General features: G+C 39.1%; 1 protein-coding gene across 2 annotated transcripts in view; it reads right to left on the bottom strand.

The window, feature by feature from the left end:
- Fyn (FYN proto-oncogene, Src family tyrosine kinase) overlaps positions 1 to 19,790 on the bottom strand; it is a 163,467-nt gene that overhangs the window by 30,594 nt on the left and 113,083 nt on the right. The window contains exons 5-11 of one of the 2 annotated variants that reach the window (XM_090338267.1): positions 14,130 to 14,228; positions 10,777 to 10,880; positions 9,405 to 9,554; positions 6,218 to 6,373; positions 2,809 to 2,988; positions 704 to 780; positions 448 to 601 (exon numbers count right to left, since the gene is read on the bottom strand). In XM_090338267.1, coding sequence (XP_090194393.1) covers positions 448 to 601; positions 704 to 780; positions 2,809 to 2,988; positions 6,218 to 6,373; positions 9,405 to 9,554; positions 10,777 to 10,880; positions 14,130 to 14,228 — 920 coding nt within the window. Of the gene's footprint in view, positions 1 to 447; positions 602 to 703; positions 781 to 2,808; positions 2,989 to 6,217; positions 6,374 to 6,778; positions 6,944 to 9,404; positions 9,555 to 10,776; positions 10,881 to 14,129; positions 14,229 to 19,790 lie in introns of both variants that reach the window. The other variant, XM_090338266.1, reaches the window with a different exon arrangement.

The raw sequence follows: 19,790 nt of genomic DNA, 5'->3' as shown, positions 1-19,790 counted from the left end.
TTCTTTCTTTTCTTCTTTCTTTCTTTCTTTCTTTCTTTCTTTCTTTCTTTCTTTCTTTCTCTTTTCTTCTTTCGTTTAAAAAGCTTTGCCAATTTCCTTTATGTCCTTTCTCACTTTGAGTGTGCACCCTGTTTTCTGCTGGGACCATGACTGAGTGAAAAATGAGTTATTACTGGATAGATTTCTTGGTATTCTACAGTCTTCCTTCTCCCAAAGCTCAGTATCCTAGGCCTAAATGCTGTCAGGAGGGCACACCCTGCATGCTGAAAACCATCTCATCTATCTTCTAGATATACTACAGTGGAGCTGTTAAACTCCTGCCAGATCAAAGAGTAGAAAACACAACTGAAAGATATTTCTACTATTTTGTTAGTGGAAAGGTGAGGAGAAAAAGGGGCATCTACTAGCCAAGATGCCACCGTAAGCCATTGTTACTCAAGTGCTCACCTTGTCTTGCTGTGTACTCATTGTCCTCAATCAGCCGGGCCAGTCCAAAGTCAGCAATCTTGCAAATTAGTCCATTCCCCACCAAAATGTTTGCTGACCGTAGATCTCTGTGGATGTAATTCATGCGCTCAATGTAAGCCATTCCTGCAGCAACCTGTGCAAGTCCAGGAAAAGAAGACCAGCATGTTACATGGTGACTTGAGGTATTTACATGTCACCACATCCAGGGCAAAAATCAAGGGATGCTGGGACCTACCTGTGCTGCCATGTCAACAAGATTTGGTAATTTCAGGGCTCTTCCTTCTCCATCTTTTAAGAAATCAAGTAAACTTCCTGTAAATAAAGCATAAAACAATTTCAATTTACTGTGAAAGACAAAAACTTCCAACAGAGGGCTGAATTTTTCACACTACTGGGCCTTGAACTCTGGGCCTGGGCACTGGCACTGTCCTTGGACTTTCTCAAGGCTAGAGCTCTACCACTTGAGCCACAGCACCATTTCTTGCTTTTTTTCTATGTATGTGGTAGCGAGGAATTGAAGCTGGGTCTTCGTGCATGCTAGGCAAGCACTCTACCACTAGACTAAACTCCCGGCCCCCAGGTTAATATTAAAAAAAAAAAGAAAACTAAGGTAGAAAACATAAAATAGTCTATGCATTGAGAGGCAAATTTTACCTTTTGAAAATAGCATTCATTTTGTTTTTAAGGACAACAGAAAAAATTTACTAAAACAAAGGAAATGGAATTCAACTTCTCGCTAGGTCATAAGGATGACCTATCCTTTTTAATTCATTCCTTAATCATCCCTGTGCAAGGTGTTAAATATATAGTCCAATGAAACAGTCCAAAGATGAGGTCCTAGACAAGCAATTGTAATAGCATCACTAAGGAACTTATAAGAAATGCAAATTCATGGCTGGGCACAGTGGCATATGCTTCTAATCCTAGCTACTCAGGAGGCTGAGATCTGAGGATTGCAGGTCAATGCCAGCCCGCACACCAAAGACCTTGAGACTCTTATCTCCAATTAACCTCTAGAAAACTAGAAGTAGCTCTGTGGCTCCAGGGGTAGGGCAGTAGCCTTGAGCTGAAGAGCTCAGGTACAGCACTCAGGTCCAGAGTTCAAGCCCCACCACCAACACACAGACACACTGACACCCCCCCACACAAGATACACACACACACACACACACACACACACACACACACACACACACACACACACACAGAGCAATGCATATTTGTAGGTCCCCATTTCAGATCTATTGAATCCAAAACACTGAAGGTCAGGTCCCCAAACCTGTGCCCCCAGAAGCCTTTTAGGTGATTTTGGCCAAGGCAAAGATTGGGAATCATTCAGCTAGCTTATCTACAGATTTTTAACCAAAGAAGAAATGACATATCAAAGGAATAGGGTGGACAAGAACCTCCCCTAATTAGATCACACTCAGCCAAGATTTGAGTCAGACATCTAAAGCAGAATAGTCCTTGAGAGCCATTTTATAAAGCTGAGTGGGAAAGATTTGGAACTAGGACCAAGGCAGAAATAATCATTTGCAGAAGTTGCAGGCTCATGATGGCCATCACAGATTTTGTTTTTAATGCTTTAATCACAAACGTATTTACAAAATAACCTTGGCTACAAGGGGCAAACAATCTGCCAAGAAAAAAAATTCCAATTATATTTTAAAAGAAAATATGTGGAAGAGAAAAATTACATTGTTGTCTCTGATGTGCAATCCATTCCCTTATAAGGCTGTTTCTTATTTGGCTCATCTGCTTTTCAAAAACAGAGTAATCTCTAGCCCTAGCCCCAACAATGTTTGTTTGATTAGGAAGATATATACATGCATGTTCATGTACGTGCACACATTGATGTGGGGAGATAAAATACATGTTCTTTCTTCACATGATGTTTAAGAAGGGGGTGTTTGTGTGGTGTGTGTGAGGCGGGGGAAGGGTGTTGCAATGATGGGAATTAAACGTAGCTCAGATCAGTGTTTGCTATTAATTCTTCAGCTACACAAAAATAAATTTTAACAGAAGTTACTGTATTCAAATCACAGCAAGTTATCGCAAGTATCTGTATCACCTCTGGTATTAAACTGAGTATTTTAATTATAAAGAAGAATGTTCCTGACATGCAAAGGGCACTGCATTTCACAAGGATTTGGAGGCAAATGCAGAGTTTGTTTTACAAGGTTTTTCATTAGTGAGCCCACAACTGATGCTCCCTGATGGGACTACCTGACTCATGAAAAACCAAAAACCAAAAAAACAGGCAAGCAGGCAATTCCATGTGTTTCTCTGGGACACCCTGTCAGTCACTGTGAGGTAGAGAAGGGAGAAGTGTTGTCCAACCTTTATTCATATACTCAGTGACAATGTAGATGGGCTCTTCAGACACCACTGCGTAGAGCTGCACCAACTTGTCATGCTTCAACTTCTTCATGATCTGTGCTTCCTCAAGGAATGATTCAGGGGACATCGTGCCTGGCTTAAGAGTCTTTATGGCTACTTTTGTGTTTCCATTCCAGGTACCTACAAACATCCCACAACATTAAGTCAAACCAAAGACATTCTTTCCATGGGAGGAAAATTTTCATTAGTGGCTATCTGAATAAAGTTAGATTTTAAGTTTTAAAAAAGAGAATATGATTTTATGAACAGAGTCAACTGCAAGGGCTTTGCCAATATTTCAACAGGAAAAGTGAGTTTACTTTAGACTATGAATATTCATTTGATTATTTTATCCTATTCGATACATATGACCTTCTTTTTCTGGCTTATCATATGACTTCAAGCTTATGCCCAAAGCTCTCTATATCTTTGTCTATAGGGTTTAGAAAAGGGCTGGTGATTGAATAGCCATCACTTAAGTCATAGAATGAGCCTGGAAGAAATCAGAATAAGTTCTATCTTAGGTAGTATGCTACCTAAAAATATGCCAACATATTGATGATGCCTATGTAATAGTCTAGAAGCTTTTAATTGTCTGTAAAATGACTGAGTTATGTGACTGTGTCCTTGAAGAGTTGAGCTAAGTATGCAGATAAGCACTAGCTAGGAGTTTATGTCTCCCTCAGGTAAGGCAAGACTCTCAGCCTTCCTGATGTTCAGCTATAAGAACAATAGCTTCTATCAGGTAGACTGGAAATGAAACAGCAACTAGGACAGATCAGAAATATTCCAACTTCACATGTTAAAATGTCTAGATGATCCAAAGGCAATGTGATTTATGGTCCTGATCAGTTCCCTCATCTGTAAAATATAGGAATGGAACTGTATTATCTTCTGAGTCTCTTTTGATTCCAGATTAAAATGCAAAATAAAGGCAGGTGTTAGTGGCTCACATCTGTAATCCTAGCTACTCAGCTAGCTCAGACCTGAGGATCACAGTTCAAAGGCAGTCTGGGCAGAAAGGGCCATGAGCCTCCTATCTCCAAATAACCACCAGAAAACTGGAAGTGGAGCTACGGCTCAAAGTAAATGGTAGACTAGCCTTGAGCAAAAGAGTTCAGGGTCAGCACCCAGGTCCAGAGTTTAAGCCCCATGACTGACAAAAAAAAAATGCAAAACAAAAACTCTGGTTTTTATCTGTATTCCATTGTTAGTCCTGTGACTCTGAAGAATGCTTTTATAAGGGAAAAGAAAAATTTAGATTACATGACTTTTCTATTTGAAAAGGAAGGCAGTGTAAAAAAAAACAACAAGATTTACTTATATAATTAATCATTTTAGGATCTAGAAATTCTTTAAAATTGGAGCAATTTTTGTTATCCTGCTAAAATATATTTCATATAATTAAAACATGTGACCTATAAATAGCATACATTGTGAAAGAACTCGTGGTTTTAAGGAAGAGTTCATTTACATCTCATAATTTATTTGAAATAAGGAAGGAAAGGGGGAAAACAAGATAATTGGGAGGGAGATAGGGGAGGGACAAAAACATGTAAAGGGGTATCATGGTTTGAGAAGTAATGTACCCATTACCTGATGACTGTAAGTCTAACCCCTCTATACATTATCTTGACAATAAAATACAATAAAAAATATCTTCCACTAAGTGTAAATGGGAAATTTGACAATTTGCAAGTGTTCTTTGTTGTAGGAACCCTTGAGCCCTGTGGGGACTGTGACTAGTGGCAGGAGATTTGATGGTGTGCTTGAAGTGTAAACGCCACCAGTGGAAAATCCTGGCTGCATGTCTATAGTCACAGAATGAGGAGTGCTTCATCTTTTACATTAATTCCTGTCAAAAGACAGCCAAGTATACTTATCTTAGTGAGGAAATTCCTGGATCTCTTAATGAAACTGTTTAAGTGCTTCCTGATTCTTTGTCATCTACCCCTTCAAATGTGTCCTTTTATCTAGTTTCCTGTAACTCCTTTAAGTTAGCCCTGGGCCAATCTGAATCAATAAAAGTGGAAGTTGGAGGAGACACCTTAAGCTTAACCCTGTCTGTCAGTTAACCCATTCCTTGCCCTCTGGTGGCATTCGATTATTACTTACTTAATATTCAAAATTCTAAAATATGAGCTATCACTACATAGGTATTTCTTTGTGTATCATCCTAGAATCTGTTTGTTGGAACCAGCACTTCATGATTTAAGTGTTTATACCCCTAAAATTTAAATAGTGAGATTTTCCTCACTAATAACAACCTGGGTAACTGTTGATGGATGTCATCTCCATAGGCACCCATCATGCCACGCTGATGGCATGAATTGATGCTGATGGTTTTATGTTTCATGGGAAGCAAAATTTTAGTGGACTATGTCATAATTTAAAAGTTGGTCTTACAGGGTTTGATTCTGATTTGATTAAAATCCTTAGGGTCCACAATTCAATTACTGAGTGAATTAGAGGGAAGAAAGTCATATAAAATATATCTTAAATACTTGATCTATAATAGTAATTCTAATATATAGATGTATTTGAATGGATTTCTATTAGCTATGCATCCACCCATCTATATAAGTCTGTATAGTGTTTATTATATGCCTAGCCCTGTTTGCATTTTAACTTTCTGCACTCTTTTAATGCTTCTACATCTCAAGACCTACACCCACACACAGCATAGTTATCTTTCTATAATGTTTTAAATAGACTCTAAGAAAGGAAAAAGGGGGAGTTGATAAGCTTTATTATTGTCTTTCTGACAATAGGTGGTGGGACTTAAGTTCATGGATTGTCTTTGAGTAAAGCTGCAACAGACCCAACGGAGATATGAAAGTAATTCCAAAGGCCAGTACATTTGGTCTTGGCAATGACAACCAAATAAAGAGACGTGAGCATGTCTCCTGAATATATACTATATACCAGACACTTTAAACACATAGTCCATGCAATTCTCAAGCAGTCCTATGGAGCAGGTATTCTTCCAGGCTTATAGATGAGAAGACTGAGGCTTAAATATGTTAAATAATAATAGCTTGTGTATGGTTAGTTGACTGGTAAGGATTCAACTCCAGGCACAGTGAGCAAGACACTCATAGTCTTTCTCTATAGCTGCCCATATAGAGGATTTTACTTTCCCATTTCTTATAGCACACATACCACATTGGTAGTGCTTCCGTTTCTAGTTCTGCAGGCTTAACCAACTACACAAAATAGAACAGTTACCATATTCTGAAATCTTGGTGGCCTGTGCCCATCTACTTATCCAGGTTAAGAGTCTTGTCCAATGGCCTTGTATGCATTCAGAATTGTCCTCTAAATTGGCTCAGAGATGCGGCCCAAACAGAAAATGTGCCCTCTGCCTTACCAAGCCATACTTCTGCAAAACACCCCTGCCCCAGCTTCTTCTCCAGACACAATGAGCGACGTGCAACTTCCCAAGCATCTTTAGCCAATCCAGAAGTTTGTGGAGCACAACTTGATGAAATCACAGTTAAGTTAAAACACAAACCATCAGCTTTTTCTATGGGAAAGGGAATTAATAAAGAAGAAGTCCTTATAATCCATAATCATGCATGCACTAGAAAAGATGGAAGGTGAGGTGCCCTTTGGGGCGACATTCAACAAATATTTGCAGCTGGGAATGAAGAGCAAGACAATTTATGCAGGCTGGAATATTACTTGTTCCATGTATTGATTTACAAACTGAGGCTCATGTCACAGTATAATCAGAGCCATCTGTCAATCTTCTTCATTTAATATTTTATATTGCAGAATTTTGAAATCAAAATAAAACTGATAATTTCCCATTGGTAGTAATTCAAATCTTCTTTCTACTCATAAAACCTTTGTTTTTCACCTTCCATCTTTAATGTTTGGGATTCCCAAACAAAGAGCTTAATAATAGAATAACTGAGTCTCAGCGTACCCATCCATACTTCCCCAAACTGCCCATTTCCCAGTCTCTTGATCAACTGCAGGGATTCTCGAGGAATTTCCCAGACATCTTTGGTTTTGACAGACAGATCGGTAAGCCTTGGCATCCCTTTGTGGCAGGGAACAACTAGGCGGCAGCAGAGACCTGCGGCTCTCTCTGATGGAGCAGGGGCAGCAGCAGCGAGAGAGGGAGAGAAGAGCAGAACACATGTAACAACAACACACACAGGTGCAAACCCACGTTTGTCGCCGTGTAGCAATACTAGACAGTGCTGCATTAGCAGACATCTACACACACCTTGAAGATTTGACATCTTGCAACAAAACACTCATTGGAAGTGGGATAGAAGACATTTTATATTTAGAATACTCTGCACCCCTAAGAATGATATAGTCCATGCATAGATAGATTGCTTTTGTTCAAGTACTAAGAAAATCAGTGTCAGTTCAACGTGTTAATAACATGTCCTCTGGAATCATTCTTCCTGACTTAAAAAGAAGAATGTGTGTACAAAGAACATCAGCATGACTATCCCCTTCCCCCCTCTGTTATCTAGTGGGCAGGAGATTCCTTTGGTATGAGGATGTATGAAATTTAACTGTTGTATAAGATCCTGCCACAGAACCCTGAGCTGTCATGCCTTAATGAAAATGAAGATTACATCTGGCCATGGTGGGGGAAGGACACATGTCATATTTTTCTAGTAATTGCCTGGTATTCTGATTCCATTATCTAGACATATATACTTTGCATTGCTTCTTTGCTAGTTTTCATTTTAAAAAATCTTCATGTCAGACAGGAGTCTGAATTAAAGGGGAAAAAAACCTAACTTTCACAGAAATTTGATGTGGAAAATAATGGAAAATAGGAGAGACAGTGGGAGCTTTCTTTCTCTCCCCTCCCCACTTTTTTTTTTTTTTTTTTAAGAATATACCTCTTAGAATCAAGAAAGGGCAGGGAAAAGTGACTGAATGTCAAGTCAAAAACTAGTCAGTTAAGAAGAGGTAACAAGGAGTGACCTCACTCAGGGAAGGGACAAAAGCTGCACAGATGGCTTGCAAGATGGATGGAGTCCTTCATATCCCTTGAAGCCCCTCAGATTCAGGAAAGCACAAGTGTGATGCTATTGTTTCTTTTCAGGGAACCATAACTTACTTTTTATTCTTTTTTTTTGTTTGATAGAATCAGATTCTGAGATGTTTAGGCAGGAAATTATTTATGTGTCAGTATTTCAAAGGCATTTTATATGTGAGAGAGAAAGGGGGGGGAAAGCAAAAGCTAATATAAAAACAAATTTAACTCAAGATGGATTTTTTTTTGAGATTAAAAAAATGTCTATTGTTCTTCATATCCCTTCTCTCCTTCCAGCTTTACGACGTTATTAAGGTGCCCTTTCCAGCACAATATTTTCAAATGATCCAAACCCTGGGGATCTTGTTGATGTTTGGCTGCAATAAAATATATTTCAGCTTCTGAAAAAAAATTCTTACAACATCCAGACATTTTGAGTATATCAATTAAGCTCAGGGAATATTTTGCTCCATTTCTCTCAAATAATTCACTAGACTCCACATCCACCAAGTTAGCCAATATCAAAATCAACTATTATTCCAATGCTATTAAGTTTTTCAATCACTTCTATTGTTATTTTCAAAAGACTGCATTTTTTTGCTAAAAAATTATATACATGAGTGTGCATAGAGCAATAGCAGAGGTCAAGTCAGACTATTTTGGAGTCATTTCACTGTATAAAGATCAATATGATATATTTATGGGTCATACATAATTAGGGCTTAATTAGGTATAGATCTAAATCTATACATTTGTACATATATCTGTATCAACATATGCACCTGCATTGCATAGTGGGATATAATTGCTGGCAAAGGAGAGAAAGCATTTTAGCAACTGCACACAAAGCCACATTACAGAATAGAATTCACAGGCGACATACCTATATACCTGCTAATTAGGCTTCTAGGAACAACAAGATAATGGTGACAGCTGGGTGTCAGAATAATAACGAATGTACTTTTGTAAAATGCAGATGTAACACAATAGATGTAAGAGCTGTGGCTCACATGTGTTTAAGTCTCGTTACGAAGTAGAACAGGATAAATAGATTGCAGATTCAGCTTGTTAGGAGCATAAAATCTGAGTGCAGCCCCATGTCAATAGTGCTTGGTGTAAAGTGCTGGGAGAAGCACAGCGTGTTTCTGCAGCATCCCCTTGTGAGGGCCTGTCTAGTCACGAATCTCCCCCAGTGACAGCCCCCTTGCTCTGCCAATCTGAATGACATAATCAGGGGAGTGAGAAAAGAACTTGCAAGATATGTAGGTGAAGATGAAAACCAAACAGTTTTCTACTTGGGGAGCCAGAATGTTACAGAACCTTCCTACAAACATATGGAACTCATAATAACTGTGGTGTAGGAAAAATAATGACACCTCTCAGCCAACGTCGACCATTAAGGGCTGGCAAAGAAAATGGTTTCATCAGGGACGTGGTGTTTATTTCCAATACCCTCTTTTCTCCTTCCTCTTCCCCTCTCCAGCTTTGTGTCTACCCACATCCTCCAGTATCTAATCATTCAATAGGGAGTTAGAAGTAAGGTTACCTGAGTAGTGCTGTACGAGCTGCTGAAGTGTTTCAAACTGGGCCCGGGTGGTGATATAATATCCACCATTGTCAAGTTTTCGAATTTTATAATGTTTGACATGGTCTCCTTTCATATCATCCCAGTCACGGATGGAAAGTGAATAGGCACCTAGTAAATATGCAGAACATAAGCAATGTCAAGCACATTGGAGTACTAGCTCATTTTCATTAATCTCACCTGATTATGCTGACCAATAGTTATCATCATCAACAACAACACACACATATACACTCAGACACACACACAGGCCATTTCCACTCAGTAACAGAATAAAAACAACTTTTGCTAATTGTCTTATTGCTAGAGATGGTAGCAATAAGTTTTGCCCTTGAAACTGAAAGCCCCTGGCTTTTTTTTTTTAATGTTCCTTTTGTTACATGGTGTTATCTAACAGAGCCAAGACTCAGTTTCCTAGGCATGATCATGAGAACCCTAGCTGTGTTTGTCTTCTGGTCTCCTTTTCCTACAGGACACAGAAGAAATGGAAGGGTCCTTCCTCTAGAGGCAGCTTCCAAGTTTCCCTTTGCTGCACTTCACATGCGGGAGTAGAGAACGGCCAGCCTGCGGTCTGTGGAAGGCTTCGGAATCATTTGGTACATGATTGGTCTGTCTGCCTGAACTGACAATGCTGAATGGCCTGCGAGGGACATTATAATATCCAAATGGTCCTTCAGAGAAAACAAAGGTTCTCTGCCCTTGCTACAGGTAACTAGAGTCTGACAGATTAAGCTAGAATAGAATGCTTTCCCCTCCCCGACCCTTAACCCATCTCTTCTTCTTGGCACTAATGAGGTATTAAATAACAAAGGAAAGAGAAGCAAAGTCTCAAATTTTTTTAAAGGAAAACAAAAAAACCGGAATGACAGGCACCGGAGGAACTATCAATTTCAGGAAATTCTGATTTTAAAGGAATTTTGATCTGTGTACACAAATCATCAATCAACAACGCTGCCCCTCACTCACTTTAGGAGAAGCCTTCATTCTAAGCCTGTGGCTTGCTCTTTTTTCTTTCTTTCTTTCTTTCTTTCTTTCTTTGTTTGTTTGTTTGTTTCTTTCTTTCTTTCTTTCTTTCTTTCTTTCTTTCTTTCTTTCTTTCTTTCTTTGTTTCGTTCTCCCCCCCCTCACTCCCCCCACTCTCTCTTTCTTTGTGTGTGTGTGTGTGTGTGTGTGTGTGTGGCTGTCTAAAGTTCTAGAGCCTGGAGGAAAACTGAAAAGAGGACTCTATTCACAAGGCAAAGAGAAGCTGTGGCATTTGAAATCCTTGTACATTAGAGATAAGCCTTTAATCCCCACTGACTAATGCAAAGATTGAAATGACACATTATTTTACCTTTGGTGGTTTCACTCTCTCGTATAAGAAAGGTACCTCTTGGGTTCCCAAAGGATAAAAGTTGTCGCTCAGCATCTTTGCGGCCAAGTTTTCCAAAGTACCATCTTTAAATGAGATCAAGGAAAATAAATATTTTATAATGGTTATCTACGAACTTAATAGCATAGCTGTTTTTGTCCATGAATTCCCTTCCCCTCCAATTTTGCCCTCAGCCCTTCCTGATAGGTGTTTGTTTATTTATTTATTTTTACTAGCTTCATTCAGTTTTCTTTCAATCTATTCTTGATTCTACCTCTACTCCATCTCTTTCATTCTGGAAAAAAAAATCAGATTTGAATTGTAGGTTATTTTCTTCCCACCAGGATGACAGGAAATGGCTTCTGTTAAAACTGCCACCTGCATGCACAGAAAGAGAAATCTAAGACCTTGTTTTGAAATGGCAAATTTAGGAGATGCTTTCCACGCTCAAGCTACTAGACCCTTGATTTCCAAGCATAATTACAACCCCTGGGAAATAGCAAAACACGATTATGGTACAGAGAAAAATCATTAACCAAGATTTTTTTTTCTAAAAAAAGAAAGTCACTTAGAATGGGTAAAGACTAACGGTGGATGCCGTTTTCAACAAGAACTCAGGAAGAATTGTCAAGTTTGCTCTTGACTTGAGATGACTGCTTCCCTTGGATCTTGTTTTGATTTTCTCTTTTCTATCCAGCAGGTGCAAGGACTTGGACAAGTGAAAGGCATTTATCCAGCACCTGGACTGAGATCTGCCAGTCAGCTTCTCTTTAGCACAGCTGCAGGGATTGCTTCCTACACATTTGAGATTTTTACAGTCAATGAGTATGCCCTTAAGAATGAATTGATGGCACAGACATTTTAACATTTGTCAGAACAAGTTAATGATACTCCTGTGTCAAGGAGGAGGCATCTCCTCAAGTCACCTCAAGATCTTTGTTATTTGTCTTCTTCCTCCCCTATCTCCTGCCCTGCACTCTCTAGCCTCACCAATGTCTGCCAACTTGTTCCTATTTCAGCTGGGTGCTGAATGAGCAGCAGGTGTGCCCAAAACCCAGGGGAGAATTCTGGAGCATTCCACTAGAATCTACGTGTAGGAACAACTTCTAGAATATTTAACTGTGAAAGAATCCAGTTTCTAAATGAAGTTTCAATTCATTATACTTGAACAGAGCTATTATGTGTTCATTGTCATGCTCTTCTATGAATAAAAAGACTTTCATTAAAGTTGGAAAGACATACCATATTAGTTTCTCAATGACTTAAGAGGTACCTAAATTTGTAACAATCCTGAATCTACTTGGTATAAAGAATATTACACCAATTATTTCTCAGAAATTCTTTCTGGGTTTGTATCAATAATCTAATTAAATGCTGGGTAAAACAGTGGTAGAAGGGACTTGTTAGGACAATGGATTATTCCTAAAAAGTAGTATATTAAGATAATGTCAAATCATAGGCATTATTGTATGTTTTATTTATTTATTTATTCTGAGACAAGGTCACACTATGTAGTTCAGGTTTTTTTTTTCTGAAACAATTGTTACCTTTTATTGCCAGTTAATAAGTAAACAGAATAATTTTTATTCCTTGGGATTTAACACTATGTACAGTATTAGGCTTACCACAAATTAGACAAAGAAAAGTAAAGCAAAACCAAAAAAGCAAACAAACTTTAGGAACTTCCAAGTAAGCAAACCGAGGTTTATTTGTATGAAATCTGGTAATTTAATGTTCAAAAACAAAGAAATCTGATATTTGGAGGAAAAAATAAGTAATTATCAGAACATAAATGAATACAAAGCTCTGGCTGCTTAGCAGCTTTATGCTTTGCTATAGGCCAAAGATAAGAAAAAATATATTAGATATCAAAAATATATGAATTACACTGCACAAATTGAGGCAGAAAATAAAGAGTATTTTAAATTTGTCTATAAATCGATTTTATTTCTCCACTGAGTCCTGTTCCTGTTATATTGGAAAGAAATTCGGGCCTTGCATGTCTGATGATTTTTGTGCGCCTGCTCCTGCGAATCTTGTTAGGTTCGTTTTGAACTCATCATTCTCCTACCTCTGTCCATCAACCCCTGTAATTATAGGCATGGGCTACCACACTCTTTAGAAATATTGGCTTGTTTAAAAACAAAATATTAAAAAGTCTGACCATTATAAATGTAATATCAATATATAACCAGTAAGTTCCTAGTTAAGTCAAAATAATTCTATATTTTAGTGGTTCTTTTCATTCTGAAAGAACACAAAGATGCTTGCAAATAAAAACTCAGCACAAAGACATTTATTCCCTGATAATGAAACACTGTAGAGAAATTAAAAAAACTTAGAAGGAGAGTAAGAAATAACGCAGCTCTTCGTAGAAGGAATACAAGGGAAATAATGATAAGAAAATCATCCAATTGAGATTTGGATGAGTTGTTCAATCTAATTCATCTTACAGTGCTTAAACAAATCCATGGCAAAATTAAATATCAGGAGCCAAAGGTCCTGGGCTCAGTGACTGACTTTTTTTTAAAATTCCTTTCTGGTGAGGCAGGTCCCCAAGGTTTCAGGGAGGAAGCAGTGTTCCTGTGCCTGGGAAATCATCAACTCTCCTATCACCATTCACAAGTTAGGGCTGCAACAAGCCCCGCCAGCAGTGCTTCCCTTCTTCATCATCAAGTCTGGAGAGGTAACAACAGTCCCCCCTTCTAGGACCCCTGCAGCCTACTGATCATCTTCCTAAACTGCTCCTGATGAAGTATTTGGGCCAACTAACTGCTCTTACTGCGTATCTTCAGGAAAATAACTGAGAGCCCAAACAAAGAAAAGGATCACTTGGAATCCGTAAGTGTAGTATTTATCAAGACGTGGGGCTCACTGTTTACGAAGCTATGTTTTCAGCACTCTTTTAATATTTCTGGTTATATTGAGGAGAAAAACCCTAGTTTAATCTTCAGTAATTATTTGCTTTTCTCTACCCGGGGAGCAGACTGTAGGCCAATTTTGGGCTGTCAATAATACACACTGCAGCTAGAATTTCATCATGTCTTCATTATTTTTTAATCTATAGCAAGTTATCGGGGTTTCATTTTGGGTACTGATACAGTCTCCAAATAATTACACATTAGAAGTGGACAGGCCTAAGGAAAAAATAGTAAGTACAAGTATTATATTGCTATGACAAAAACCACGGCATAAAGCCTGAGAAGCACCTCAGTCCCTAATCACTCCAGTGAATTTCATCTTCCTCTTGCTCCATGTCAATAGCATTTTATTGTGGCAAATAACTTTTCAAAGCAAGTAGTTAAGTGAAAATGGTAAGACAAAACAAAACATACTCTTCTGCCTGGATTGAGTCAACTGGAGCCACATAATTACTGGGAATATAGCCTGTCTCTCCAGTTGTCAAGGAACGGGCCTCCCACCAATCTCCTTCCCTAGAAAGAAAAGAGAAAAAGGCATGAATACATGTGCAGTTAAACTCGGTGCAATATGAAGTCTAATACTGTCATCTAGTTCTTATGTCACCCAATTTTTTTCAGCTTTGCCTTTTCCTTCTAAGTTCCAATATAATGCCCCATGAAGGTCAGTGATCCCAGTCAACCATGGATTGAGACCTGTAAGCTCTCTGGTATTCCTGGTGAATTGAGAATGGCAGGCTCTGGCTGTCAGAGGGATGTCTTGTCCTGGTAGGAGGCAAACTTACATAAAGTGGGATGGAACCAGATTCTTCTTACTTTAGAAAACCTATAGAGGGTCTGGAATGGTCCTGCTGGAATGAATGCATGCTTTGAATATCTGACTTGCTCGATTTCAAGAAAATAGAGACATACATTCCGCAAGTAGATGACCAAGTCTGTAGTAAGGCAGACCATCCTCAGGTATTTTCAGGCCAACAGATTCTGACAGACAGGAGAGGGAAGAAAGGAAGCCACAACTGGGTTGGCACACAGGCAAAAGAGCACAACTCAGAAAAGTTGGCAGTCAGACTGCTTTCTTCCATGCCCTGGTATAGTCTCATTCTGAGGATTTCTCAGAGGATGTGAAAGAGATGGGGGTGAGAGGGCGGCTTATCACACTGCTCTTAGACCCACGGAGTAAGCAGTTTTAAGTTCATGTGCCTAGATTCACATGGGCTTATGTGTGATGAAGAGCAGAAATGAAGTGTATGCCTCTTCTCATTAATAATAGGTAGGTCACTGGTCATGTATATGGACTGTGACTGGGATTTGGGCTTTGTGTCTTTCCACCAACCGGTAGACAGGAGGATATAGAGCAAGAGAACATGATTGCCCTTCAATATATCAAGACTCTCAACTCTGACTGCCACAGGTCTCTTTCTTTTTGGGGGGACTTGGAGGCAGTAGGAGAAAATTTAGTGGGTGGCACTTTTTAAAAATTCATTTTGGGACTTAGCTCTGTATCAAAGCTGGTGGCAGGCAAGAAAAGTGGCTGGTTTTGTATGCGTCAAGATCCTCTCCAGCCTGACTAACCAGTCTCTACACTGTATCCACGCCTTCCACTGGGTTCTCTAAAGATCAACCTTCTGACTGAAAGAATATATAAAGTCATAAATAGTGATATAAGTGGTCAATGAGGGTATACTTCTATCAAGACACTTGCTGACATAAGTGGTTCATAAAACCAAGGAGTTAGCAAAAGTCTTAAAAATTTACATTTTAGTTTCCTGATGTCTTCTTTTAAAATCTTATTAACTGATTTTGTCACAAGAGACAACAGTTTTCATACCTAAGAAGTCCTTATCATAAATCCAGCTCATGGCCAGGTATTTATTATCAAATGTTTGTACATTCAAAGAATCTATCCACCCATCCATCCATCCATCTATCATCTATCTACACAAATATCTGAGAACTCATCACTAACTTTAAGAGCTAGATGATTATTAAGTGGGTGGAATCTTCATCGAGTCACTTTCTTGTCCTGTCACTCTGCTCTGCAAGTGCAGCTCATGGAGTTAAAAATGTTAGGGGCTGGTGCTGTGGGTAAGTGACAGCAGTGCCTGCCTAGCATGGACAAGGCTCTGGATCTAATCTCCAGCATCACAGGAGAAAAAGAATATTTTAACAGTTTACACTGGTCCTATTTCTATGCCCAACCCCTCAAAACAATACATGTAGATTCAAGTATCACCTAGAAAATGGTTTTGAAGATGTTCACTTTAATGACAACTGGTTACTGCTCCAAAATTCCACTAGAGGGAGACATTTCATCATACAGAAACTAATACTATTCTCCAATCTCCCAACCCGGGAAATGATCCAAAATGGTGAGGGAAAATTAAACGCTTGCAGAAAGGCTTTTTCTTTTTAAATGCACAATAACCTTCATCAAGTTAGTTCTAACTGAATTAAATTAAGAAAAAGAAAGGCTAGCATCGATTTCAGGATATGTGGGAATGTCAACAGGGGCAGGAAGCCAATGTATTATGCTACAAACTGGAACAAGCTGAATCTTATTAAGGTGAGCTGACATTAATAAAAGAATGTCCAATTCAGAGTCAGAGTTAATTGTCTAATTTTTATGTGGGCACCTAAATAGTCTACCTGATGTGTACTCAACTAACCAGTGTGTTCTAAAGTCAGGTATCAAGACTTTCTGGTTTTCTTATGTGAATTCATTAATCTCACAAGAATTGCCATCCTGGATAGTTTTCCAGGCCATTCAGGTCACTTTCTCTATCAATGGAGACATGAAGTGATAAATATTCAATGTATTAAGTAGCAAACCTCACATTTTTCTACATTTACTCCATAATCGATTACTCCTATTTTCTGTACCAGAAAATCTTATGGACTTAAACATTAGCAGTTGTTGAGTAACTGAGTAAGTGACTCAATCATTTATTTTAAATGCACTTAAAGCATACAAATAAATGGTACATACTACAAATCACACTGATCAAGGGGGAATAGGATCTCTAATATAGTACCCTTCACGTTTTTATGTGGTTATAGTGGGTAATTAGTATTTTTAAAGCTACGCAGTTCAAATATTTCATGAATTCACCCTTGGTAAGATATTCTCAATTGTAATATTGTTCTGATTCAAACATCTGATTAACTCCTGGCACTGGGTTGAGAATGGCTTTCTAAATTTTTTTTTAATAGCCTCTGTTTCTCTGATTTAAATACTGATTAACAGAGTCCATCTCCAATTCCCAAATCACTTTGCAGGACTTGTGGTTCCAGCTGCTTGTAGCCCAGGAATCTTGGATCCTTGGAACAACAAGTGGTTGTTTCCAATTGTTGTCAGCCATGACTAGCCCAGCCACGCAAGCGCCTTTTCATAATACGTATTGAATGCTTTCTAAACTTGATTCCTACCCTCTACAGAGAGCTTTATCTGTAACAACTTTATCAAATGTTTGAATGAAGTCTAAACTAGAAAGGAACTTTAAACAAGTACTATAGGTATCGATCCCTCCTCCAACTGTGTAAAAACAACACAAGGAATCACCATTTTGAAATGGTAAATCGCTAGGCATAAAATACAAAATTGGGAAAAATGAGTTCAAGTATAATGTCTTGATATGCAATTCTGAGCACTGTTAGCAGGTCATCGAAACACCTGCATTTGTGCTAGGCAGAGGTTTCTCTGCTTTGGGCACAAGAACAAACTTGCAACCAATGGGGAATGTAGTACTTTGAACAAAAATTCTGTGGCCTCCAGTTTTAGCCTCTTTTGGGAGATGGGAGTGGGAGGACACACTAGGTGGTGGCGAGAACACAGCCTTATCTCTCTTCCTGCAGTGAAGAGAGCAGGAGGCTGGGAGACTGGGGGAGGGGAAGAGCCATATGCCATCTGCTTCTGTGTTAGGGCTTTGGTTTTCCTTCACCATTTTCTCTTCCTGGTTATTACCCTTGACTTCAGGATATTGTATTTGTTATACACATCTTATTATTTTTTTGTATAACCTTGAAAAGGGGCATTCAAATAGCACACAGGATGAGGAATGCCATTGGCAAAAAGGAAGAACATTAAGGGGGCAAAAAGGTTTGTAATGTTTCTTTTTTCTAAGAGTACAGGTCAAAGGCTTATGGGCCTCTGTAAACATCAAGGGCCATACATTCAGATCACAAAATACAGATAGACTGTATCCTCCCCTTCAATGTTTATCTAAAATTCACTCTGATGACATAGAAGATCCTTTCCAGGACAATGAAGGAAGAAGTCTTGTCTTTGGCAGGGATGGACTTCACAAGTGGCCTCCGAGGGATGCGCAGATCTATTTTAAGTGTGGGAGACTCCCAGAACTGTTGTGTATGGTACTTCTCCCGCTCCTCATGACCCTTGCCCTTTAGAACTTAGACACAGTTTCCAGTGTGCAATCAACCTTGCCATTTAGGGACTATTGTATAATCTTAGGGAGTATGTGCAGAATTCAAAGTTGTTAAGACTCTGACAAGAACATTCATTAAAATCAGACTAACAATAAGGAATCATAAATCAGAAGAGATCAAAGCCAACTTTTTTTTTCTCCCCAACTGCCAGCCAATTTCCCAAGCTGTGTCACTTGATGGTTCACTGCCTCTGGTTGGGGTACATGGACCTTTCCAAAGTCACACCTGACACCATACTCAAGATGCCGACCCCTGGGCCCTGCCACCTGCTGTCTCTGTGCTTGGGGGCAGTTCCCTAACCTAGAAGCCTCTAGCTCCTCAGATATCAAAATCACATTTGTTGTGACAGAATAAATGAGAGCAATTGTGTTAGCACATGGCTGACACATAAGAAGCCTTCAAAAATGACAGCTGGTTACTATTTTAAAAATCCTCTTGTGATTTCAGGAGGTCTCCTGCAGGGAAGAAGCAGGTAAGGTACTTGACCTAAGTACAGGCTATATCCTTAAGAATACTCTGATGAGATACACGTAACATAAGATGTATCATTTTAATCATTTTCAAATGTGAAGCTACAGTGCAGTAAGTATATCCACACCACTGTATATCCATACCACTGCCATACCTGAAGCAGTTACATGCAGTAAAGTACATGTATTTCAATAAACTGAAAAAAGAAACCAAAATACCCAAACCAATCCCACACATGTTAGTGATGACAATAATACTAATTAAAAAAGAAAACAAACTAGTACCTCCGTAGAAGAGAGGTACTAGTCTCGTGTGGGGCCCTCAGGTCTTGCTATTGGAATGTGGTATGTTCTCATTGTATGATACCAATAAGGGTATCCTTTCCTGGGATATGTGATATGGTATGCACAGGCTCACATCTGGTAAAGCTGAAGAGTCAGACTTCTAGTCCCCTCATCACTAGGAAATCAAGACTTTGTGGCATGGGAGAACCCTGTGTGTTATGTCCCTCAGCTGTATGTGACATTCTTTCCCAACCACTAGGAAGCACATAAGAGGACACCTGAAGTATTTACTATGTGCATACGGATGTGGAACACTACCCTTTGTGTGTGTGTGTGTGTGTGTGTGTGTGTGTGTGTGTGTGTGTGTGAAGAAGCCTGGATTTCTCTGGAAGGCTCTCATCTGTTGCACACTGTCTCAGTCTAATAGAGGTCCTATTTTAAAAGCAGAAATTTGACCCATGTCCACTACTGCTTATGGAGGAATTAAATGTAGAATTGGAAAAGTGAGTGATTGTCACTACCAAATCTCTTCACTCCTTGTTTAGCTGTTGTTCCTAGGGAGCAGGCTGACAACACCTGTATTGTAGTCATTCATGAATGGGTGAGATCCCTTCTCCTTTCCTCTCACAGAGACGTAGTCACTTTCAAACGTTAACCACAGGGAAGCACCTCTATAGGCATCACCTTTTGGGAATGTTTAGCGGTTGTGAAAACAGAAGGAACATGTTGCTGGCCTGAAGTGACAGCTTAACCAGTGTGATATCAGATGTGAAGAAAATCTGAAGGCAGTGAGCATATAACGTGGGCAGCCAGGCCATGTGCCAATCATCTGAGAAGCGCAGGTTTGTGGAGGAAGTGCGGGGTGAGGCTGATGCTTTTC

Source organism: Megascapheus bottae, chromosome 8 (assembly GCF_031878675.1).
Source record: "Megascapheus bottae isolate mThoBot1 chromosome 8, mThoBot2.hap1, whole genome shotgun sequence".
In the NCBI taxonomy this organism is placed as follows: Eukaryota; Metazoa; Chordata; class Mammalia; order Rodentia; family Geomyidae; genus Megascapheus; species Megascapheus bottae.
Note: the sequence above shows the minus strand (reverse complement) of the source record. Positions and strands in the feature narration are given on the sequence as shown.